We start from the raw sequence: 26,378 nt of genomic DNA on the forward strand, positions 1-26,378 counted from the left end.
CCAAATAACACATTATCTACCATAACAGAAATAAAAAACATGTCTTCTCTGCAGCCCACTTTGGGTAACTGGCAGGGGCGGCTGAGCCCCACAACAGAGCTGTGAGTCCAGAGGGAGCCTCAGCAGGGAAGAATGCGGAGGGTGATTAGCGATGTTTGCCCTGGACTGGAGCGACAGTGTGAGGAGCGGGGCCTGTATTTGCCATCTCCACCCTTCAGTAAACCACTAAAAATGAGTAAAACGTGATACAAATTCATGAATAAAGTATGACACATGAATTGCTCCTGACAAGAAGACTAAAGGGAGGGGAAAATGTTTAGTACAGTCAAAACCTTAAGCCAAACGGGAGTACAGCATCCAGTTTTAGAGTGAAGAATACTGGGCTAAGTCAGGAGTGGCAAATTCTAGTCTAGCTATGAGGCCGTGGGCAGGGTGGTTCATGGGGCCTTGACTTGCCTGGCTATAAAATAAGGGGATAAGCTAAACATCTCTGATTCATTTTCCTTATTTTGCAGAGTAATGGTGCAGGGGTCCAAAATGCCCTCCCTGCTGGGCATAGAGAGCTGGTGAAGGAACAGTCACTTCACAACGTGCACCAGGCCAGGGTGCGACGGAAACCCCAACCCCTCACACTCCTCGGGCAGGACTTACACCCTGACACATTTCTACATCTAGGTTTAACCCGCAGCGTCTCCAGGACAAGTATTTCCACACACGTACTGCTTCTTTCCCCTAACACACCCTCTTCTGCATCTGAGAGGGGAGGAACAGGGACTTCTATCTTAATATTCTATTAAACTGGGCAAACAAAACTATCTTCACTCAACCGGTACGTGTCATCACTTTGATTTAAAACCAGCTGCTTCCACTGGGGTCTCGGGCACTCATGGCCTCGAGATCAGCCTAAATCTTCCCACCACTGAAACGTCTCCACCACTTGAGCCTATTCTGAGAACATTACCCACATGATACATCAACACAGCTTCCACGTCCAAAAGGCAAGACCAGGCATCCAACCAGAAATAAGACACCTACACATCAGATCCCCCATGCTAGGATGCCCACGCGAGCCCCTGGGGAAACAAGGAAGCTCACACAGGACGGCCTGAGAGGGCAGCGCTGTCCGTGTGGGGCCTGAACAGCCTGGTGTCTGGCCCTAGCAACTGCCCCAGACAGCCATGATTTTGTGTCTGTCCCGCACCCCCTCCTGCCTCTATCCGTGCAGCCCCAATCCCCGCGTTTCAGCTGATCTGCACTGGGCAATCAGAGAATTCCAACCGCTGAGCTCAACAAGCTGTCTGGGTAGGCAGGGGCCCCTCCCAAACAGGGCCCGCATCCGTTTTCAGTGTCTGGCGTGAAGGACCACACAAACCTCCAGCTGCCAGACTGTCTTTCCCACCACTGGGAGACACCAGGACAACACTGGGAAGCGGGCAAAGAGAGGGCAGCAGAATGACCGATCCCCACACCAGGGGGGCATCTGATGCTCAGGACTGAAGTGGGTTTCTGTCCACAGCAGCCCAAGTCTGGAGGACAACCCTTACAGGCTAAATGCATGCCTCCCAGGTTCAAGCTCCTTTAGTGTCCCAGGATAAATCGTTTCTCCCTGAGTCTCAGACGCAGCTGTCTGGGTCCCACTGTAAACCAAAGAATGTTAAATATTTCCAATGACAAATTCAAAGGAATAATTCTACACGCAGAAACACTGCCACGGCTCATCTGTCACCTGAGACCCGAGAGTGAAAAGAGGAGAAGGGTGATGGGTAATGGGAGAGGGAAGGGCGGATCACAATCAGTAACGCTAAGAACAATCCTCTCCAGGGAGCAGCAGCCTAGGGAGAAAAGCTTCCAAAATCATTCCAAACGTACATTCTAGCTTTCCATCGGCAGCAGAAAACAAAACAAAGCACAGCACAACAGCCCACAGCACCAAACAAGATGAACCTGTGAGCAAACACACGGACTGCCACCAGGCTGACGAGCCTAATTTTCCTGTTATTTTTACACTGCGGCTTAGTTTTCCTTTCACAGCTGTCCTGGGGGCTCCGCCATGGGGCTACCACGAACAGCAAATTCTATGGCGAGTGTTCCCCTCCAAGGGGTCGAAAGAGTCAGACACAATTGAGCAAGTGAACAATAGAGAGCGATTAGAGCAATCTCCCGCAGATGGGCGCAGAGTAGTTAAGAAAAGAGAGAGTATTAGGAGGTGGGGATTAACGTATACACACTACTATACATATGGAGAAGGAAATGGCACCAACTCCGGTATTCTTGCCTGGAGAATTCCGTGGACAGCGGAGCCTGGTGGGCTACAGTTCTTGGGGCTGCGAAGAGTCAGACATGACTGGGCAACTAAGCACACACTACCATATACAAAATAGATAATCAGCAAGGACTTACTCTACAGAACAGAGAACTATTCACAATAGTTTGTAATAACCTATGAATGAGAAAATCTGAAGAATATATACATAGATATGTATGCGCCTGAAACCAATACAATACTGTCAATCAACTATAATTTAAAAAAACAGATGAAAAAAGGACAGTGAGAGTGATTTACCAAACAGTCCTCTAGAGCCGTTCCATCAACAATGGGGAAGGCAGGCCAAGCAACAAAAGCAAAGTGAGCAGCTGCACTCGCAGACCACCAGTCCTCCACTTCCGGGGAGTCAGGAACCCCCTGAGAATCTGATGAAAGCTAGGAAGTCCTTCCCAGAGAAACACACACACACACACACAGCACAACTCTGAGTGTGATTTCATGGGGTCAAAATAACTGCTCCTTACCCCAGTCTCCAGGTTAAACACACCCGAGTTTGAACTTTTAAAAAAATGTAATTACCTGAGCATCATGATTAATTTCTGAGACTTCAGAGGACTATATAATCTCTCCCAGGGACAGTCTAAAACTTCCAACTCTATAACCCCATGCCAAATCAAGAACAAAAAAAGGAAAGAAAAACTTACCCTCACTTTCTGCCTTTATGCAATGTCAGAAAGCTTGCTTTTTCCTGTATTAGCTTCATTCCTGACACATCCCCCTTACCTTGTTTGACCATTTATACGCCTGGAGGAGCTGACTGTACAGAGGGGTTTTGTCCTGCACGGGATCCAGACTTAACAGCCCGCTGTTATGGAGAGGATGGTTCTCAGAAGGCTTTCCCACCAAGTTGCTCAGACGTTCCAGCTCACTGAAAAGCAAACAGACGCAGCAAGTAAACCTGAGTCCCCCGAAACTCCAGTCCTTAGCCTACTGCATCGGTCCAAGGCTGTTCTTCAAACTGCTCATCATAAACTTAAGTCCCTTAAGAAGAAATACTTTCTGAAAGGTTAAGAAGACAAGGGCCAGGAGCTTCCCTAGTGGTCCAGCGCTCAAGAACCTATCTTGCATTGTCGGGGACACGAGTTCAATCCCTGGTCAGGGAACTAAGATCCCATATGCCGAGGAGCAATTAAACCCACATGGAACAGCTGAGCCTGAGCACCAAATGGAAGGTCCGAGTGCTGCAATGAAAGGTCCCACACAACAGAACAAAAATCCCAAGTAAACAGACAAATATTAAAAAGAAGAAGATGACTAGAGCCACGTGAGAGAACCCCTAGCAGGGGGCTTATCCCATTTTACAGCTGAGCTTTCTGGCACCATTCCAGAGGAGAACAAGGGTCAAGAGCAATGAAATCAACAGGACTCCTAAAATCAGGATTGAACAACTCAAATCATTCTTTGCAGGGCTGGGGGAGGGGAGGGCCTTCTGGAATTTCAAAATGTGGTATAACACTGCTTCTCAATAAGAGAGTTTTCAGATCCACATACAGATCATTCTATTTGGCAGTACAGCAAGTACCTGAATAAATGATGATTATTTACCATTCACAGAGAGAGAGATTTGTACGTGGTGCTTCACAGATGGTAAAACTTACCAAAACAAAAAAGAGATAAACAAACGGGAAGACACCATGGAGGGGGCTGTGTCAAACAAACACGCTTCAGTGTAGCAGGAAAAAAAAAAACAAAAACCCTACAGCAGCTTGGGAAAGAGAGTGAACAGCAAAAGCACATTCAGGAGCACGTTCTGAGGGGCCAGTCCCAGAGTGTCAACAAGACACCATAGGAACAGCTGAACATAGGAACAGCTTCTCATGCCACGTTCATCTTGGACTCTTTAGCCTCTTGCCTCTTCACGCTGCTGTCCACAGATTTATGAAGACAACGGGGTGAGATCAACACTTTTATTATTAAACTTTCTACAATGCTGATGGGTTTCAACACCCTGCACATTACCAAGGAAAGCCCACCGAAGAGAAGAAAGGGAAAAACCACCAGCACCCAGACTCAGGCAGGGCAAGCATTATCTGGAACTTCACCAGAGAACAGAAAGTAAGTGTGGGAGTGAGGAGGGGGTGTGACCTCCTGGCTCTCCCCCAGAACAAGACTGGCAACTTACTTACAAGAAAAAAAAAAAAAAAAAAGAGGCTCCCATCATTTGGTTACCACCTCCTCCTTCCATCTGGTTACTAAGGAGACCAAGTTGAGGAGACTAAAAAAAAAAAACCCAGCCACTCCAGAAACTAGGATGAATAGCTCACCCAATGCCTTCGCCTGCTAAGGTCAGTTTTGAGAAAAGACAAAAACCCTGCAATTCTAACTTCCCTGAGAAGGTCTGACTCTCATGAGGATAGGAGGGCCCACGACCAGGACCTATTAAAAATTGCCTATTAAGTACCAGGCATTTTACAAGCATCCTCTCACTTCATGTCACTGATAAAGTAGAAGAAGTTGACTTGTTAAGAGAAAGAAATATACAATCCTTAACCCTGAAGGACCCCAACTTAGCTTTTGTTGGGAGGCCCAGGGTGGGGGTGTGGGGATGAGGTGTTTAAGCAGAAGTCATTAAGCTGGTTAAGCCTGTGATGAGGTCTCTTTTGAGGCAGGAACTTAACAGAAGCAGTGAGAGTGGGAGTTAAAGTAGTGATCAGGTGGTTAGGAGGTGGGGTAGGAGAAAAGAGAAAGAACAAAGCCTGTTTCATCATGTTTTGGGGGTGGGGTAGGGACTGGAACTGATGAATTCCAGGTTCAGGGACGAAAACCTGTGGCCAATTAGGTGGAATACACTTGACTCTGGGGCAGCGTTGAACAGGTCCTTTTTGGTACTATTTGATCAGACGTAGTGGAGCCCAGAGGGCCCACAGGTGGGAACCCTGACGAGCCGAGAAGACGAGTGGAAGTTCATGAGAAGAGCACGTCCCCTCGCGAGGAATGGAAGGGCCACAGAGGTGGTCCTGGGTGGCGGGAGTCGGCCAACAGCAGGACGCCAAAAGAAGGGAGACGCGAAAGCGGGGGTGGAAGGAAGATGAGGCCGTGAGGGGCAGGGAGAGGCCTGGAGAGGAGACAGAGGGAGCAACGAAAAGAAAGAGCAGCCCGTGACTCAGGAGACTCCCGCGGGGGTGGGGCAGGGTAGGAGGTCCCGACCCCCAGCCCCTCAGCCGGTACCTACTTGAGGTCCCGGTTGACCGAATGCAAGTTGTCCTGGAAATGCGCAATGAAGGCCTTCTCCCGGCCCTCCAGCGTCTCTTTGTTCCGCATGCCATCCTTCAGGCAGTCGAACACCCTGCTCACGCTAGAGCGGAGCGCCTGAATGGCACTAATGGCCTGGGCAAAGGCCTCCAGATTGACACCAACACTTAGCACGTCCGCCATGTTGCCGCCGCCACAGCCGGCTCTTCAAAACCGGCGAGCAAAAAGACGCGCCGGCTGATGACGCAAGCGCTCGGAGGACTCTGGGAAATGTAGTTTTCGCGGGACGGGGCCGTCCGGGAGGTTTGTGAGGCCACCCTAGGAGAGAGGATTTCCTCTTTAAAGGAATGCGTGGGCAGGAACGCGATCACCTGAATTTAGGGAAGTCCGGCTGCGCTCTCGGCTTTCTTCATGGTAACAAGGAAATACAGAAAGTTCCCTCACTTCCCCAAACTTGCAGTCTTGGGAGTCATACGGAAATGAATTGCTCAGAGCAATAAAGGGTCCGTGGTGTAAAGGATTGAATAAAATTCCTCCATATTAGTAAATCAATGGGGGAGAAGGGAAATTTCTTCCCTACAGTAGAATGCCAGCTAATAAATGCAGAATGAATGATGGAAAGAAAATTACTACTTGGCAACTGTTAGATTAATTATTGATTCAAATAGGAACTGAAGACTGCCAGGGGGTGAAAGGGTGAGGAATAGCAGCATGGTTATATAGTCTCAACGTAGCATCCCTCAAGAAACTCGCTAATTAAGAAGGAAAAAATAATAATCCAGAAGTTTCAGCTCTGGCTATATGATCAAAAGAAGGAAAAGTAGGGTCTGGAAAAGCTATTCATTATTTGTACACCCAAGTTTGTAGCAGCATTATCCACAAGAGCCAAAAGGTGGAGGCAACCGAAGTGTCCGTCCTGGGATGAGTTCATTAACATGTGGCATATACACACAAGGGAACATTTATTCAGTCTTAAAAAAGAAGGACATTCTGACACCCACACATACTACAGTGTGGGTCAGGGTATCCTCACTGGCTCAGCCGTAAAGAATCCACCTGCGATGCAGGAGACACAGGAGACTCCGATTTGGTCCCTGGGTTGGGAAGATCCCCTGGAGGAGGGCATGGCAACCCAATCCAGTATTCTTCCCTGGAGGCTTTCATGGACAGAGGAGCCTGGGGGGCTGCAGTCCATAGGGTCCCAAAGAATAGGACACAACTGAAGCCACTGAGCACACAGGGACATATAACATGGGTGAAGCTTAAAGATGTTATGCTAGGTGAAATGAGTCAGACACAAAACGATAAACACCGTATAATTCCACTTATATGAAGTACCTGCTGCTGCTGCTGCTAAGTCGCTTCAGTCGTGTCTGACTCTGTGCGACCCCGTAGACAGCAGCCCACCAGGCTCCACCATCCCTGGGATTCTCCAGGCAAGAACATGGAGTGGGTTGCCATTTCCTTCTCCAATGCATGAAAGTGAAAGGTGAAAGTGAAGTCGCTCAGTCATGTCCGACTCTAAGCGACCCCATGGACTGCAGCCTACCAGGCTCCTCTGTTCATGGGATTTTCCAAGCAAGAGTACCGGAGTGGGGTGCCATTGCCTTCTCCGATGAAGTACCTAGAAGAGTCAAATTCATAGAAACGGAGAGTACGATAGTGGTTGCCGGGAGCTTCGGAAGGGGGAAGGGGAAATCATTGTTCAGAGGACATAATTTCAGTTTGGGAAGATGAAAAAGTTCTGTGCATGGTGGTGACAGTTGCCCAGCAGTGAGAATGGAATTAATGCTACAGAACTGGACACTTCAAATGGTTAAAATGGTAATTTTAGGTTATATATATTTTATCATAAAGGTTTTTAATTCAATAATGTCAGTGAGGGGTGGGTAGGGAATAGAACTTCGCAGTGAAGAAACCTGGCTGACACCACACTGAGAGATCAAGGTCAAATCACCAGTATAGGACAACCCACCCCCTGATGTGAGGCACAGATCACAACATGACTTCTGTGATGTTCCGGCCAAAAAATGCAAACCCTGAATTTGCTCAGGACGTCTGACCAACTCAGAGATGTTAATAAACCCGTAAGAAAGAAAGGTGTTTTATTGTCTTGGGTTTACAGAGTTTCATTTTCTACCTTACCTTTCTAGTGTGGCCATTTATAGTGTTTCCTAAGGGAAAGGGGTAGAGATAGCAGGAAATATCTAGGTGTGGAATTGTAAACAATTCATTGAGTCTCACTGAGCCGCAGTTTTCTTATCTGTAAATTAGGTCTAGTAATCATGCAATGGCACCCCACTCCAGTACTCTTGCCTGGAAAAGGGTGGAGGAGCCTGGTAGGCAGCAGTCCATGGAGTCGATAAGAGTCAGGCACGACTAAGCAACTCCACTTTCACTTTTCACTTTCATGCATTGGAGAAGGAAATGGCAACCCACTCCAGTGTTCTTGCCTGGAGAATCCCAGGGACCGAGGAGCCTGGCAGGCTGCCATCTATGGGGTCGCACAGAGCCGGACACGATTGAAGCGACTTAGCAGCAGCAGCAGCAATCATCCATGCATGCATGCATTCCAAGTTACTTCAGTAGTGTCTGACTCTTTGCAAGCCCATGGACTGTATCCCACCAGACTCCTCTGCCCATGGGATTCTCCAGGCAAGAATACTGGTATGGGTTGCCATGCCCTCCTCCAGGGGATCTTCCTGAACCAGGGATCAAACCCACATCTCCGGCATCTCCTGCTTTGGTAAGTGGGTTCTTTACCACTCTCGCCACCTGGGAGGGCCCTGGTAACAACACCTATCTTTATAAAATAGCTGTGGGGTTTATAACACCTTGCGCGCAAAGCTTTTGAAATAGTCCTCAGCGTACAATAAACACTTAGAAGATCTTAACTGTGAGGAGGATGTGCTGAGAAAATTTCCGATGGGACTGTGACCTACGCTTCCATCTCCCACTTGAGGAGTCTTTGCATAGAATCAAACAAGGATCAGCAAGGGTTCTATTCAAATTGTCTCTAATGACATCACCCTGTTGACAAGAACTTGTCAATGAACTGTGTCCTATAGTTCGCTATTTTAAAAGGTCTTTTTAAAAATCTCTTTTGGGGAGTTGTTTTTCTTTTTTAAGTTTTTTTGCAGAAGATACTATTTAACTTTACAAAAGTGAAGAAAAATATCTGTGTCTGTTGGCTGGTTTTGGATATGGCTTCAGTTTACTCATCCTTTCCAGGGGAAGAGTAGAGAAGGCAAACTCCATATCATGTTTTGACACAATGCCAAAGAACACTCAAACTACCGCACAACTGCACTCATCTCACACGCTAGCAAAGTAACGCTCAAAATTCTCCAAGCCAGACTTCAACAGTACGTGAACCGTGAACTTCCAGATGTTCAAGCTGGATTTAGAAAAGGCAGAGGAACCAGAGATCAAATTGCCAACATCCATTGGATCATAGAAAAAGCAAGAGAGTTCCAGAAAAAACATCTACTTCTGCTTTATTGACTACGTCAAAACCTTTGACTTTGTGGATCACACCAAACTGTGGAAAATCCTTCAAGAGTTGGGAATATCAGACCACCTTACATGCCTCCTGAGAAGTCGGTATGCAGGTCAAGAAGCAACAGTTAGAACCAGACATGGAACAACAGACTGGTTCCAAATTGGGAAAGGAGTACATCAAGGCTGTGTATTGTCACTTTGCTTATTTAACTTATATGCAGAGTACATCATGAGAAATACCAGGCTGGATGAAGCACAAGCTGGAATCAGGATTGCTGGGGGAAATATCAATAACCTCAGATATGCAGATGACACCACCCTATGGCAGAAAGCAAAGAACTAAAGAGCCTCTTGAAAGTGAAAGAGGAGAGTGAAAAACTTGGCTTAAAACTCAACATTCAGAAAACAAGGATCATGGCATCACTTTATGGCAAATAGATGGGAAAACAATGGAAACAGTGACAGATTTTATTTTGGGGGGGCTCCAAAATCACTGCAGATGGTGACTGCAGCCATGAAATGAAAAGACGCTTGCTCCTTGGAAGAAAAGCTATGACCAGCCTAGACAGCATATTGAAAAGCAGAGACATTACTTTGCCAACAAAGATCCATCTAGTCAAAGCTATGGTTTTTCCAGTACTCATGTATAAATGTGAGAGTTGGATTATAATGAAAGCTGAGCACCACAGAACTGGTGCTTTTGAACTGTGGTGTTGGAGAAGACTCTTGAGAGTCCCTTGGACTGCAAGGAAATCAAACCAGTCAATCCTAAAGGAAATCAGTCCTGAATATTAATTGCAAGGACCGATGCTGAAGCTGAAATTCCAATAGTTTGGCCACCTGACGGGAAGAACTGACTCACTGGAAAAGACCCTGATGGTGGGAAAGATTGAAGGCAGGAGGAGAACAGGATGACAGAGGATGAGCTGGCTGGATGACATCAGCGACTCAATGGACATGAGTTTGAGCAAGTTCCGGGACTTGGTGATGGACAGGGAGGCCTGGCATGCTGCAGTCCATGGGGTCGCAAAGAGTCAGACTCGACTGAGCAACTGAACTGAATTGAAGTCTTAGAGAATGAAGTCCTTGCTATGTATTTTTGTCCCAGAGGAGAGGAGAGGTTGAGAACTGTGCTGCTCTATTTCTGCCCACACTCATGTGTATCTATAAACACGCAGATTTTTGCTTGGGGTGGGGGGTTTGGCTGGACCATGTTGTATGTGGGATCTTAGTTCCCCGACCAGGGATGGAACCCCTGTTTTCCTGCATTGGGAACATGACATCTTAACCACTAGACTTCCAGGGAAGTCCCCATAACACAAAGTTTCACATATAATTTCGGGGGGTTCACAGTCCTCACTGAAGCCCAAGAATGAACCTCTGGTTAGAATCATGCACTAAGGTAAGCACCACAGGTGTATGGCCGGCAGCTAACTTGTAACTGTCAGCTCTCCGATGCCTTGAGCACAAGAGATGTTCACTCTGTGAGAGCAATGAGTTAACCCAGTATATTATATTTGTTTCCTGGATCTTCTCTCCAAATTATCTCATCTCTTTGTGTACTCAGATACCATCTCTCGCACCTGCTCAGCTGTCCTCCCGCCACCTTTCCCACACAATTAGATTTTCCTTTGTCTCTTTCTCTGATTCAGTGGTTTAGACTCTGATTGGCGCAATAAAGTACAAATACACTCTGCTCCCACCGTCATTAGTTCTCAGGATTTCTCTCCGGCTCCCCTCTTCTGGGAAACTCAGACATTGATCAGTGGAAATACACATTTCCCCTGAAGCTTATAAGGAGTCTATCATCACGTCAACAACAAACTTTTCATTTTGGAAAGGAATGGACAGAGCTTCTCCGAGGTGTTGTAAATTCTTGAGCATGTTGACACATGTATGCTTGCATCTGTGTGTGTGCTTGTGGAATAGAAATCACTTTAAAGGAGTTCATTTCAAGAAATATCAGATTTTAATTATTATGATGTTATGTTTGGCTAAAAGGCAGCACCCTGCTACTAATATCTTCCAAAATGAACAAGTCATTAGCTTGGTGCTAGCAGCTCAAGAGTATTAGAATGAGCAATCAGAATTAAAGTTGTCAGGATTTAATTAAAATATGCTGCAACACCCATCATATTCAGAGAGCATGTGTTAAGCATTCAGACTGAGAAAGCACCCTCATCAATTAATAATTATTAAGGATTCACTGGACACAGAACACTGCATTGGAGGGGTGCACAGAAAGTCACCAGATAGCTTTAAAGCAAATTTTCCCTGGATAAACCACCTGGGAACTGAGCCACCTGTTGTAATCAACGTGGCACAATGCTTAAGACCTTGGGGTGGCCCTGAGGATTATGGTGAGACAGCCCATGGTTCTGGGGACATGGTAGGCATTCAAGCTAGTCATTCAACAAATATAGATATTGAATGTACTCGACATTTTGCTAAACAGCTGGGGAGCCAGTGGTAAAACCAGGCCCAGTGTCGCCTGATAAATATCACTGAAAATATCACAAGTGGAACATGTGTTCCTCCCTATTCACCTGCTTAAGACTCGGGCATCAGTCATTTTTTAAATTGCTTGGAACCAAGTTTGTTATGATCAATTTAAGCACGTATGGTAAAGAATCCCCTTTGGTCTCTTCTGAGCCCGCTCCTCTTTTCCTCTTATTTCCTGCCTCTCACAACCTTGACACAATGGTGGCGATGACGCTAGTGATGATGGTGACCAAAATGATCCCAGGGACAAAGAAGATTCCTGAAGGTCAGGAAGTCAACCCAGGCTGGCGGCTCAGCCCCACTGGGGTCTCTCAGGCAAATGGGTTAACCCTTCTGAACCTCAGTTCTTGCATTCAGAGGATAAGGAAGAGGGGTGGCCCCCAGAACTAACCATCAGGAGTGTAAGATTAGAGAATGATACAATGCACAATGCATCCGCGCTCAGTTGTGTCCAGCTCTTTGTGACCCCATGGACTGCAGCCCGCCAGGCTCCTTGGTCGGTGGGGTTTCCCAGACAAGAATACTGGAGTGGGTTGCCATTTCCTCTTGCAGGGGATCTTCCCGACTCAGGGATCAAACCTGTGTCTCTTGCATTTCCTGTATTGGCAGGCGGATTCTTCACCACTGAGCCACACTTGGGAAGCCCTAAGATTAAAGGAATTTGCTATTAATTCAAGAGGAGGAAAACGGGGACTTCCCTGGTTGTCTAGTGTTTGAGAATCCTTCTGCCAGTAGGGGACACAGGTTCGATCCCTGGTCTGGAAAGATTCCACATGCCTTGGGACAACTAAGCCCATGGGCCACAGCTGCTAAAGCCCACGTGCCCTAGAACCCATGCTCCACGGCAAGAGAAGCCACCTCAGCAAGAAGCCTGAACACCACAACTCAAGAGTCGCCCCCACTTGCCGCAAATAAAGAAAGTCCATGTGCAGCAATGAAGACCCAGCACAGCCAAAGATAGAACAATAAATTTATTTTTTAAAGTTTTTTTTTTAAGATGGGGGAAATGAGAGAGTATCATTTGCCTTTAACGCTGATCACAACCACTCCGCCAGGATTCCTGTGCTGCCAATGCATTCATTTACCCAGCGACATCCACCAAATAAAAGGATTAAGTAAGGATCCAAACAGAACATGTTCCTGTCCCGTGGTGTCCGCTCACAGCCTAGCAGGGAAGACAGTCACAGATGGGACATGAAATGCAGTGAGGCCCAAGCCTGCCCAGGTGACCAGGTGCAGTCGGGGTAGGGGAGACACAGAGGTAAGAGAGTTCCGTGGACAACGTGGAGGTGTGATGTGATTAGATCTGCGCGTTTCTGAAAGTTCACACGCTAGCTGCAGAAGTGTCCAAGCTAGAGGCAGAGAGACTGGAAAGCCAGGAGGACCTCCACCTGCAGAACAACCACCAAAGGACCACAAGCAAGCCATATTTTTCCCATCACAGGAAGCCAGGCGGTGTTCTAAATATTTTAGTAAATTATTGATTGCCCATCCAGATGCTCACTTAATCAACCACCAAGCATGTTGTTAGGGGCCTCTGCTTTCTGCCATGTTCATACGTAATTAAGTACAAAACATCTTGGGAATGGACCCTTTTACCAACACATTAGGCTGAATCACAGTGGAACAAAACACGAGTTGTTTGTGCAGCCTTGACCGCAGCCCTTCTGAGGGAGGAACCGCCTTCTAATTCCATTACTGTGTTATGTGGATGGTGCATTTTAATTAAGAGGGACCGTGGACGGCCAGCATCAGAAGCTACCAACCCTGGAGCCCTCACCCAGAACCTGAGGGCAGAGGGCAGGTGCCAAGCTTGTGGGCTTCCAGGGGAAGCCAAGGTGTGGGGCAGCCACGGAAGCAAAAGAATCTCTGTCTCAGCAACTCTCCTTTAGCCCTCCTCCTCCTCCCCACACCCGCCTCCAGCTCCTGGTAAGCCTCAGGTAAGACCACACCAAGAAAGCTGACCAAGCAGAATGCTGAGCAAGAAACAATCCATTCACCTTGGTGATGATCCCTCATTTTTTTTTAATGTATTGCCTTATTTTTCCTATTTACAAATGTAGACTTACTTTGAAATCTTGGAAACTGTAGAAAAAGCCTGTATAAGAACATGAAGCAAAAAAAAAAAAGAACATGAAGCTATGCAAAATTTCACTACTCAACATTCTGATTATTTATGCACATTATTTTACAAAACAAGTCTCTAGGCAAGATTACTAGAGTGGGTTGCCATTCCCTTCTCCAGAGGATCTTCTCGACCCTGGGATCAAACCCACGTCTCTCGCTTGGCAGGCAGATTCTTTACCATCTGAGCCACCATTTTTCATAATAGAGCCTAAATATCTTTCCCTATCATAAAATAGTCTTCAAAAATGTTTTAATTATTGCCAAGGATCCCATTTGATGGTTTAACATAATTTATCGAGGAGCCTGGCATGCTGCAGTCCATGGGGTGACAAAGAGTCAGACGCACCTTAGTGACTAGACAACAGCAATTGAATCCCCCGTTGTTGACCATCTAGGTTTTTCCACCTGAAACACTACAGCAGTGGACACCCTAACTTGTCAATTTTTGTGTGTAAAATGCACACATTCCTCGCAATTGATGGTTGTTCACCATTCGGCTGCAAATTCCTTCCCCTGTTTGGGGGATATATGTTGAGTTGACCAAAAAGTTCGTTTGGGTTTTTCTGTAGGATCTTAGGGAATAGGTGCAGAGGAGAACCAGGAGACCAGTTTCCACTGCGCTGGCATCACCAATCCATCCTTGGGAGGCAGTGGCAGGGCAGAGGTGGAAGGAGCACAAGCTTTGGAGGACAGAGAGACAGGTGTGCTGGTCCCCACTATGCCACTTACGAGTGATCCCATTAGAGAATGCTTGGCTGCCACTAACAGTTACGGAGAAACCTAAAGGTAGTTCAAAGAGAGGAGGGCTTGATAAGTGGTCTGGGAGTACATATGGGTCCTGGAACTGGATGGCGCTGATGGGTGCCCAGCAAAGGGGATGCACTCAACACTGCTGCACACCTTAAAAAGGTTGAGATGGTCAACCTTATGTTTTGTGTATTTTATCACATAAAATTGTTGTACAGCAACAATTGTTGTGCCGCAAGAGGTTTTATTTAACCCAATACACCCAAAGCATGATCATTTTAACATCAACATTACTAATGAGATCATTTACATTCTTTTTTGCCTATTACATTTTTGAAATTTTTTGCAGGTAGCTAGTGGCTATACTAGAGGCTTCCCTGGTGGCTCAGTGGTAAAGAATCCACCTGTAATGCAGGAGACGCGGGTTCGATCCCTGGACCAGGAAGATCCCCTAGAGGAGGAAACGGCTGCTGCTGCGTCACTTCAGTTGTGTCCGACTCTGTGCAACCCCATAGATGGCAGCCCACCAGGCTCCTCTGTCCCCGGGATTCTCCAGGTAAGAACACTGGAGTGGGTTGCCATTTCCTTCTCCAATGCATGAAAGTGAAAAGTGAAAGTGAAGTCGCTCAGTCGTGCCCGACTCTGTGCGACCCCATGGACTGCAGCCCACCAGGCTCCTCTGTCCCCCGGATTCTCCAGGCAAGAATACTAGAGTGGGTTGCCATTTCCTTCTCCAATGCATGAAAGTGAAAAGTGAAAGTGAAGTCGCTCAGTCGTGCCTGACTCTTAGTGACCCCATGGACTGGAGCCCATCAGGCTCCTCCGTCCATGGGATTTTCCAGGCAAGAGTAAGGCAACCCACTCCAATATTCTTGTCTGGAAAATTCCATGGATAGAGGAGCCTGGCGGGCTACAGTTCATGGAGTTACAAAGGGTCGGACAAGACTGCGAGCAGAGCCCAGAGGTTATAGTATTGGACAGCAGAGCCCTAAAAGAGGCAGGCGAGAGAGAGCCATGAGTGGGAGACAGAGGACGGGTCAGCCAGCCTGACCCTCGGTTGGGTTCGCTCACTCCCCTAACCTGGGGGATGGATCATTCACCACCCTGAGCTGGGGGATGGAACACGGGCGCTGTCCCTTGTGATTGATGCAAGAATCATGTTCGTTGATATGTAGAAACCCCAGTAAAGTGTCTGGCATGCAATAGCTGCTCCTGTAAATAGTAGTAATTGCTATTCATGTTCTCATGTATCCATGGAGAATGGAGATAACAATTAAAAAGGACATTATGCAAATTGTTCCTGTAAATGTTTGTAAGACACCAAAGGAAATATGAATATATTTTTTGGCTTTTTTGAAAGGGTCATACTGAAATATTTCTGGGGAAGATGATATAATTTATGAGTTTCACTTCTCAATAATATGGAGGGACAGAAGTAAGTGGGGGAAAAGGGTGAGAGAAGATTGTCAGCTGATAATTATTGAAGCTAGTGATGAGTTTGTGTGTTTCACTATACTATTTGATATTTTCCATAATGAAAACAAAATTTTTTAAGGATATTATGTGTGTTGAACATGCCTTGTGGTTTTCAGATTCTAGGTCTTTTTGCTTTTTTAAGAATTTGTTGGTTCTGGTGACAGCCTGGTAGAAATAAATGATCTAAGTGGCTTCTTGGACACCAGAAGCAGCCAACGCACTGTCCACTGTGACAGTCGTTGCTGGAATGGAAGCAGATAGCCTGGTATGACCAACAGTCACTTTATTCCTTCTGTGTAATTTCCCCAAGAAAGAGACGTCTGTTTTCTCTTCACTCAAAAGGTGATGTCTTGTGTTATCTGATGTTAGGTTGTCTTATGTTATCTTATGTGAGTTGAAGGTTGTCTAAATGGTAATTGACTCTATCCAACTGCTTTATTTCCAGGTGAGTTTGGGTGTTTTGTTTTGTTTTTTTTCCATAATTGATCTGAATATGTAAGAGCTAACTATAGTAATCACTTCTGTTGAGTGTTCAATTACTGAAAGGTGAGGAAAGCTTTCTTTTTTTAAATAACAGCATCATCGAAATATAATTCACATGCTTTAAAATTCACCTTTAAAAAGCATTTTTCGCATATTCACAAAGTTCCACAACCATCACTGCTATCTAATTCTAGAACATTTTTCGCTCCTCTTAGTCCCTGGAAGACTAATTACTTTCTGTCTCTGTGGGATTTGCCTACTCTGAAGTTTTCATATATATGGAATCATATGATACACAGTCTTTTGTGTCTGGCTTCTTTCACTCAGCATAGTGTTTTCAAGACTTGCTTATGTTGTAACATGTGGTTAGTCACTCAGTAGTGTCTGACTCTTTGCAATGCAATGGACAGTAGCCTGCCAGACTCCTCTGTCCATGGAAATTCCCAGGCAAAAATACTGGCGTGGGTTGCCATTTGCTCCTCCAGGGGATTTCCTGACCCAGGGATTGAACCCACATGTCTTGTGTCTCTTGCACTGGCAGGTGGACTCTTTACCACGGTGTCACCTGGGAAGCCCATTGTAGCATGCATCACTACTTCATTCTTTTATGGCCAAAAGAAAAGGGCACGCCACGTGTGTTTGTCCATTCAACAGTTGATGGACATTTGGGTTGTTCCCACTTTTTGGGCTATAATGAATAATGTTGCTGCAAACATATATGTACAAGTTACTGAGTTGGTATATGTCTTCAGTTCTCTTGCATATTGATCTAGGAATGGAATTGCTGGGTCAAGTTCAGTTCAGTTGCTCAGTCGTGTTTGACTCTTTGTGACCCCATGGACTGCAGCACGCCAGGCTTCCCTGTCCATCACCAACTCCCAGAGCTTACTCAAACATGTGTCTATTGAGTTTGTGATGCCATCAACCATCTCATCCTCTGTCGTCCCTTTTTCATCCTGCCTTCAATCTTTCCCAGCGTCAGGGTCTTTTCCAATGAGTCAGTTCTTCCCATCAGGTGGCCAAAGTATTGGAGTTTCAGCTTCAACATCAGTCCTTCCAATGAATATTCAGGACTGATTTCCTTTAGGATTGACCTGTTTGATCTCCTTGATGTCCAAGGGACTCTCAAGAGTCTTCTCCAACACCACATTTCAAAAGCATCAGTTCTTCGGCGCTCAGCTTTCTTTATAGTCCAACTCTCACATCCATGTGTGACTATTGGACTACTGGAAAAACCATAGCTTTGACTAGACAGACCTTTGTTGGCAAAGTAATGTCTCTGCTTTTGAATATGTTGTCTAGGTTGGTCATAGCTTTTCTTTCAAGGAGCAAGCGTCTTTTAATTTCATGGCTGCAGCCACCATCTGCAGTGATTTTGGAGCTCAGAAAAATAAAGTCAGCCACTCTTTCCACTGTTTACCCATCTATTCCCCATGAAGTGATGGGACCAGATGCCATGATCTTAGTTTTCTGAATGTTGAGTTTTAAGCCAACTTTTTCACTCTCCTCTTTCACCTTCATCAAGAGGCTCTTTAGTTCTTCTTTGCTTTCTGCCATAGGGTGGTGTCATCTGCATATCTGAGCTTATTGATATTTCTCCTAGCAATCTTGATTCCAGCTTGTGCTTCATCCAGCCCAGCATTTCGCATGATGTACTCAGCATATAAGTTAAATAAACAGAGTGACAATACCCAGCCTTGATGTACTCCTTTCCCAATTTGGAACCAGTCTGTTGTTCCATGTCCAGTTCTAACTGTTGCTTCTTGACCTGTGTATAGATTTCTCAAGAGGCAGGTCAGGTGGTCTGGTATTCCCATCTCCTTAAGAATTTTCCACAGTTTGGTGTGATTCCACAGTCAAAGGCTTTGGCATAGTCAATAAAGCAGAAATAGATGTTTTTCTGGAACTCTCTTGCTTTTTCTTGCTGGGTCAAATGTTAACTCTTTCTCATTTTTTGAGAAACTGCCAAAGTTTTCCATAGCAGCTGCAACATTTTACATTCTCACCAACAACGTGTGAGGGTTATAATTTCTCCACATCTTTATCAACTCCTTTTATTGTCTACCTTTTTGATGATAGCCATCCTAGTAGGTGTGAACTGAAATCTCATTGTAGTTTTGATTTGCATTTCTCTGATGACTAATGATGTTGAGCATCTTTTCTTAGGCTTATTGGCCATTTGTATACCTTCTTTGGAGAAGTGTCTATTCAGATCCTTTGTCCATTTTAAACTCTGTCTTTTCATTGTTGCATTTCAAAAGGGTTTTTCAAATTAATTCTGAATGCTACCTGACATTATAGTGGACAAAGTGAGCACAGAGTAAAAGTTCTTTGAGATATTCACCATACTAAACCTCATCCAAACTGTTAATCCGCATCCCAGATTGTATCAGATGTGATGAGCCTTCATCATGACTAGCTCCCATCACCAAAATATCCCCAAAACCTTTCCATGAAGGAGAACAGAGGGAGGAAGAGGATGCCATTCCTTTCAATACCTTGTATTTTCTGGGCAACTGCTGCCATCAGGCTGAAGAGATTGCTCTCCAGGAGTTGCTCCCAACAGGGGAGATATAAATGCAAGTCAACTAAAATCCAATCTGCTGTAAGATCAAGGCCATATGAATGGTGACCCCTGAGTTTGAGAAGAACATATGGAAGGGAGAGTCACTTTATCTGGGAGGCAAAAAGGGCTCCTGAAGGATGTAGCATTCAGGCTAATCCAGTCCTTCTCAAGCCTGGCAGAAGGATATTCTGAGTTTGATATCCATGGACCAATATCTACATATTGATCCTCAAACATTTATTCAATAAATATTGATTAATCAAATATTATTATAAGCCCAGGGGATTCAACAGGGTACATGGTGAGATAACGTCCCTACCTTGCAGAGCCTACATTCTAGTAAAGGGAAGTAGGTGGCAAAAAAAAAAAGCTATATCTGTAATATTTCATGTAGTGAGGGCTGTTAAGTAATATAAAGCAGGATGAATGGACAGAGTGACGAGGAGGTCGTCATTCTGACAGGTTAGTCTGATAAAGGGATCTTTGAGTGGTAACCTGTATGAGCCTAGGGTTTGACCTGGGAAGATATCTTTTTAAAATGCATTCCTGCAGAAGAGAAGGCAAAGGAGAATTCATAGGGGGTAAGATCACATCTTTTCCAATGAGTCAATGACTCTGATGCTGGGAGGGATTGGGGGCAAGAGGAGAAGGGGACGACGGAGGATGAGATGGCTGGATGGCATCACTGACTCAATGGACATGAGTCTGGGTGATCTCCGGGAATTGGTGATGGACAGGGAGGCCTGGCATGCTGCGATTCATGGGGTCGCAAAGAGTCGGACACAACTGAGCGACTGATCTGATCTGAAGATCACATCTAACCAGTCCATCCTAAATGAAATCAGTCCTGAATATTCGTTGGAAGGACTGATGCTAAAGCTGAAGCTCAGTACTCTGGCCACCTGATGTGAAGAGCTCACTCACTGGAAAAGACCCTGATGCTGAGAAAGGTTGAAGGCAAAAGAAGAAGGGGGTGGCAGAGGATGAGATGGTTGGATGGCATCACTGACTCAATGGACATGAATCTGAGCAAACTCTGGGAGATAGTGGACTGGGGAGCCTGGAGTCCTGCGGTCCATGGGGTCTCAAAGAGTCAGACTTGACTTAGTGGCTGAAGAACCAATTGAGAACCTCTGTACTGATAAGGATTTGGTTTTCAGCCAAGTCCATACCTCTGAAGAGACCGTACACAGAGGCTGTAGAAGAAATAGAAGGTTTGGGATTCAAATGAAATAAGTTAGTGGCCAAATTTGATTTCATAGAGGTTCAAGACATCTTCTCCTTTGTCTCTTTGTCCTCTCCCTTATAGACAAGTTCCTAAAAATTTGTGATCTTTATTACTGGAGAGAACCCGCCCAAGTTTTTAGAGGAGCTGGGTGTGCTTTATTTGGAGCAGAGCAGATGAAAGCCGGTGGAAGGTCATGATGGTGACCTTCAACTCACCTTTGAGTCAACCATGGGGAAGACTCCTATGTAATCTAGTGGCAATAATGAGAACCAGTTGTAGGGAGGAAGATTTCAACCTAATAGTGCATGGCACTTCCTGCAATTGGGAAGGCAGCGAGTCCATTGACTAAAGGTATTAACCTGGAGTCTATGTAGGGGATCCCAGCACAGGCTGGTAGCATAGATCAGAACCCCCTTAGGGCTGAAATTCTATAATCACATTGTACTGTCTTCTAGGTAAAAATCAAGACCGTTCATGAATGGGAACCCCGTGGAACGACTTAAGGTCACTTACAGTGCACTTGGAGTCGTTTTCCTGGAGTTGCATGCTGTTAAGGGGGCTTTAATTAAGCTTTCTCCTCCGGGCACAAGCAGCCTGTTTGTGGTGAGTGCAATATGCCATCCCAGAATATGTCAAACTTCATTTGCAAAATATCAGACTGCTGTTTTTTTCCCAGAGCCAATCTGCAGAGTAATACGTTCAATAACTTTTGCTCTTTTTGCTCTCAAAAAGATAGGTCTCTTTTTGGAGTCGATAGTGCAATAAATGCGGAATCTGGTGCAAATTCCAATGGAAAGAAAAGATATTGTTATTTAAAGGCCAAATAACGGCTTAAAATTAGAGTTGTGAAGGCATTGAAAAACACCAGACTTCCCAGATGGCTTGGAGATAATTCACTTTGCACTCAGTCCGTTCACACGCTAAAAAAAATACTTTTGACTCTGTTTCTCCTCAGATTGAAAGTTGGTGCCTGCTTTAAACATATGTGCTTCTCTCTTTAAATTTAGCTCTGAGTCATGTTGTATTACATTAGGAATTCAGCAGGCAGGCACTTGGAAAATGTACATCAATGCGTTTATTTTTAAATTATATAAAAATAAAAATATATATGTTTAAATATATTAGGCTGTATTTTTGCCCAATTTCAAAATGGTTGTTCTCAAGAACAGATTAGATATAAAAAAAAAAAAAACAATAATAACGATGATGACACTATGGTTCTGGAACGCTGCCCATTCACGAGGATCCCAGAGCAACTTGACAAATCCTGTTGCTTTTCGCCCTCAGCCCAGCTAAGCGCGGGATTCGTCATTGAAACCTCCGCCTCCACTGTGGACCAGGCAGCTCCCCTAACAGCTGCAGGCTAGCCTAATTAAGATGCTCCTTCCCCTGGAGTGTTAGTTTGCTGGGCAGAAGTCAGCTAGGGGTAGGGACACTCAGAGGGGCAGAGGCAGACAGTTGGGACGTTTTTAGCCTAGAAGCTGCTCTGATGGGCTGTTGGGCACAGACAGACAGTGCTGGGTTCACATCCTGGCCCCACACCTTCTAATCCATGCATCCTGGGAAAAGTGATGGGATGGCGCCTCACTTGTGTCTCGGTTTCCTCACCTGTGAAATGGACAATGGCTCCCGCTTCCTGGGGTTGCTGGGAGGACTGCTGAGTGGAATTCATTTGATTCATTTAGTCATTCACGGAGCACGAATTTGTTATGACTGAAGGCTAAAGGAGAAGGGGGCAGCAGAGGATGAGATGATTGGATGGCATCACCAACTCAATGGAATTAATGTGAGCAGACCCTGGGAGATAGTGGAAGACAGGGGAGCCTGGCGTGCTGCAGTCCACGGGGTCGCAAAGAGTCAGACATGACTTAGTGCCTGAACAACACTGGGACAAAGTGGTGAATGAAATGAACAGACCCATAATCCCGGCCCTCGTGGTGCCCATAGTCCAGTGGGTAGAGAGACACTCAAGGAATAATCACAGCCATCACTATTCAATCAGCATGACGACGGACACAACAGGGAGAGTTTGCGGTGTGGGGTCCAGTCTGTTGTGAAGGCTCAGGAGAGCTTCCACGGAGAAGTTAAAGAGTGTAAACTGTTGGGTGATGCCTGGGCATGTAGCAGATGCTCTTCAGTCCTTTTTATGGGATTCCTGTGGCTGCTGTAACAAACCACTGCAAAGTTAGTGGCTGAAAACGATACACATTTTTTCTCTTACAGTTCTGGAGGGCATAAGTCTGAACCGGTTTTCACCTGGCTAAAATCATGGTGCCTGCAGGACTGTGTTCTTACCGGAGACGAGGTGAGAATCCATTACCTTGTCTTTCCAGCTTCTAGAGGCCCCCACATTCCTTAACTCGTGGCCCTTTCCTTCATCTTTGTTTGAAACTTTTTATTTTATATTGGAGCATAGCCAATTAACAATGCTGTGATAGTTTCAGGGGGATCGCAAACAGATTCAGCCATACATACACATGTATCCGTTCTCCCCCACACTCCCCTCCCAGCCAGACTGCCTCATAACGTTGAACAGAGTTCCCCGTGCTGTACAGGAGGGCCCCTTCCTTCATCTTTAAAGCACATCATGCCAACCTCCGCTTCCATTTCCACAACTCCACTTTCTGACTTGACCCCCACTTCTGCCTCCCTCTTACAAGGACTCTTGTGATTACACTGGGCCCACCTGATTAATCCTGGGTATTCTCCCTGTTTCAAGATCCCTAACTTAATTACCTTAGCAAAGTCCCTTCTGCTATGTAAGACAGCACATTCACAGGTTTCGGGGGTTGGGTTGGAGAGGATTATTCTGTCTACCACCATCCATGGAGTTTAATATCCAAAAATAAGAGATCTAGACTAAAAGAACAGAGAATAGAGGGGAGGAAATTATTATTTAAAAAAAAAAACAAAAGTATACATGGCAGTTTCCCAGGACTGTATGTTTCCAGATTTAAAGAGCGTTCAGAATGCCAAGCACAAAAGCCTACTGAAAGCTTCAAAAAACAGAATGTCATTCACAAAGGATCAGGGATCAGGCACTGAACCTTTTAACATCATCACTAAAACTTAGACGTGGTACAGAACCTTCATAATCCTGAAGGGAAGATAATTCCCAGCCCTGAATTTATTAACCATTTTATCCCTTAAGCCTAAATGTGGAGAAAATACATTTCAGACATGCTAGGTCTCACCAAATCTTACTCTCATGCACCCTTTATCAGAAAGCTACTAGAGGATGTGCCCCATCAAAACGAGGGGGTAAACCAAGAAAGTGGAAAGCAGAGAATCCAGGGAAGAGCAGACGCAACATAGGAGAAAGGCAAAGCTTATCCCAGAAGACCCCAGCTCCTGGTGTGCCCTGACTCACAGACAGACCTCAGGCCCAGCACAGCAATCAGCCTTGACTGGGCCCAGGGTGTAGGATTCAAAGCGAAATGTGGAATTTACAGGTTCCTGAGGTTTCCGTTATAGTAACAAGAACCTTGGAGTTATGATGTAGAGTTTGGAGATATAGTTAGCTACACAGAACACTAAACAACCAGAAAAATTACTAATTCTGAGAAATACAAACTCGTACAAAAATGTCATCATCATATATTGGGTGGTTTTGGCAAACAATATTTACATGAATCCTAGAACAGTAAGCACTGAAGATTGATTTAAGTAGAATCTATGAGATTGGGAGGAAGAGTAGGGAGGAAGTATGAGAGAGAGAGAGTGTGTGTGTGTAGCAGAGTTTAATCTTCGTTTTCTCTAGTGGAAGTCAATTAGAAGGTGCCTATAGCTGAAAAATCAAGATACAGCTGAAAGGGTTGAAGGTGGCTTCCTCTGGGGAAAAGACCAGGGTCAGCTAGTGGGACCAGTTTAAAATATAAGCCTTATTGGTTCTTTTTCACTTTTTAAACCATGTACATGTGTTACTTTGATTAACTTAAAAAAATGTTTTAAAGGGGAGAGACAGGAAGGATGCTCCCTGAGAAAGGAGGCAGGTGGTGGGTTCTGGGAAACACAGACCCTATGTCAGTTTCAGATTTTCTCTGATTTCAGCCTCATTAAATCGCAAGAGGGAGATAATCACAGTAAAGGATATCAAACCTGCAGGAGGTCTGGGGAGGCGACTAAGCCCTCTGCCCTCTCCGGCAATCACAGTGGCTGCTGCCACGAGAGCGAGAGGGATGGTGGACAGGGCCCTGTGAACTGCAGACACCTGTCACTGCCCGGAGTCCTCCCAGCAGGTCTGGAGACCCTGGTGGAGAGGTCAGTTTGGGAGTGACAATGCTTCCAGGGATAGACCTAGGTGGGGAGGCAGGAAGGAGGACTGGAGGGAGACTGGGGAGTCGGGATGGGGGTGGGGCTCTTTTGGCATCCCGCTCCCTGGAAATGTGAGTGCAGCTCAGCCTGCTCTGGCAGCCTGGGCCGATCTCCATCCTCGGCTACCCTCGCCTTTCTGCTCCACTTCAGAAGATCTCAAGGAAGCAGGGCAGCCCTGGCAGGGACACTTGCTTGGGGAGCAAAAGAAGATTCTGCCCTCCATCAACAAGGAGGTGCCTGTCCCTCCTGTGACTTGACCAGGACCCCAGGCTGCCCAGGTTCTGACACCCTGGTGGTGAAGAGTTTAAAGAACGCGATCACTTCTAGTCTGGGGATGGGAGAATGGCAGGTGATTCTGGTTGGTTTCCTGTATTTCTCTTTTTTATTTTATTTATCTATTTATTTTTGGCTGCACTGGGTTTTGGTTGTTTGGCGGGGGCTTCTCACTGCAATGACTTCCCTTCTTGGGGAGGATGGGCTCTAAGGCAAACGGGCTCAGCAGTTGTGGTTCCCGGGTTTAGTTTCTCCACAGCACATGACATCTGCCCGGACCAGGGGTCGGATCCACGTCCCCCACACTGGCAGATGGATTCTCATCCACTGCACCACTAGGGAAGCCCCCTCTGTCTCTCTTTTAAAATGTGATGCTCGCAGTGCTGTTTACAATGGCTAGGACATGGAAGCAACCTAGATGTCCATCAGCAGACAAATGGATAAGAAAGTTGTGGTACGTATACACAATGGAATATTACTCAGCTATTAAAAAGAACGTATTTGAATCACTTCTAATGAGGTTGATGAAACTGGAGCCTATTATACAGAGTAAAGTAAGTCAGAAAGAAAAATATTAATGCATATATATGAAATTTAGAAAGATGGTAACAATGACCCTATATGCAAGACAGCAAAAGAGACACAAATATAAAGAACAGACTTTTGGACTCTGTGGGAGAAGGCAAGGGTGGGATGATTTGAGAGAATAGCATTGAAACATGTATATAACCATATGTGAAATAGATGACCAGTCCAAGTTTGATGCATGAAACAGGGCACTCAAAGCTGGGGCACTGGGATGACCCTGAGGGATGGGATGGGGAAGGAGGTGGGAAGGGGGCTGAGGATGGGGGACACATGTACACCCATGGCTGATTCATGTCAATGTATGGCCAAAACCACCACAATATTGTAAAGTAATTAGCCTCCGATCGAAATAAATAAATTAATTAAAAACAAAATAAAATGCGATGCTGATCACCATCAGATTATGCTGTGTCCTCACAAGCAAAACTCATGTGAGATGTACTGTCAAAATATTGAAGCCCAGACTTCCAGGGACTGACATCCTCAAAAGGAGATGGAAACCCAATCTGGAGGCCCTTGAGCAGGACACTTCTCTCTCTTAAGCCCAGGGGAAAATAAGCTTATTCCTTAAATTTGCCACACAACCATGTTCTATGTAATTGACTAGCCTTGCTGACTCAGTCAGTTCAGTAGCTTAGTCGTGTCCGACTCTTTGTGACTCCATGAACTGCAGCACGCCAGGCCTTGCTGTCCATCACCAACTTCCGGAGTTCACCCAAACCCATGTCCATTGTGTCGGTGATGCCATCCAACCATCTCATCCTCTGTCGTCTCCTTCTCCTCCTGCCCTCAATCTTTCCCAGCATCAGGGTCTTTTCAAATGAGTCAGCTCTTCACATGAGGTGGCCAAAGTATTGGAGTTTCAACTTCACCATCAGTCCTTCCAATGAATATTCAGGACTGATTTCCTTTAGGATTGACTGGTTGGATCTCCTTGCAGTCCAAGGGACTCTCAAGAGTCTTCTCCAACACCATAGTTCAAAAGCATCAGTTCTTTGATACTCAGCTTTCTTTATAGTTCAACTCTCACATCCATACATGACCACTGGAAAAAC

At 45.6% G+C, this 26,378-nt stretch overlaps 1 protein-coding gene across 4 annotated transcripts in view; it reads right to left on the reverse strand.

Annotated features, from left to right (window-relative positions):
• MED27 (mediator complex subunit 27) overlaps positions 1-5,727 on the reverse strand; it is a 247,206-nt gene extending 241,479 nt beyond the window's left edge. For 3 of the 4 annotated variants that reach the window (XM_010810432.4, XM_024998766.2, XM_005213279.5), the window contains exons 1-2: positions 5,499-5,719; positions 3,050-3,194 (exon numbers count right to left, since the gene is read on the reverse strand). In XM_010810432.4, the coding sequence (XP_010808734.1) occupies positions 3,050-3,194; positions 5,499-5,701 (348 nt within the window). In that variant the 5' untranslated portion in view covers positions 5,702-5,719. 4 annotated transcript variants of the gene reach the window in all.
• Positions 5,728-26,378: the final 20,651 nt, after the last annotated feature.

Source organism: Bos taurus, chromosome 11 (genome assembly GCF_002263795.3).
Source record: "Bos taurus isolate L1 Dominette 01449 registration number 42190680 breed Hereford chromosome 11, ARS-UCD2.0, whole genome shotgun sequence".
NCBI classification, from domain to species: Eukaryota; Metazoa; Chordata; class Mammalia; order Artiodactyla; family Bovidae; genus Bos; species Bos taurus.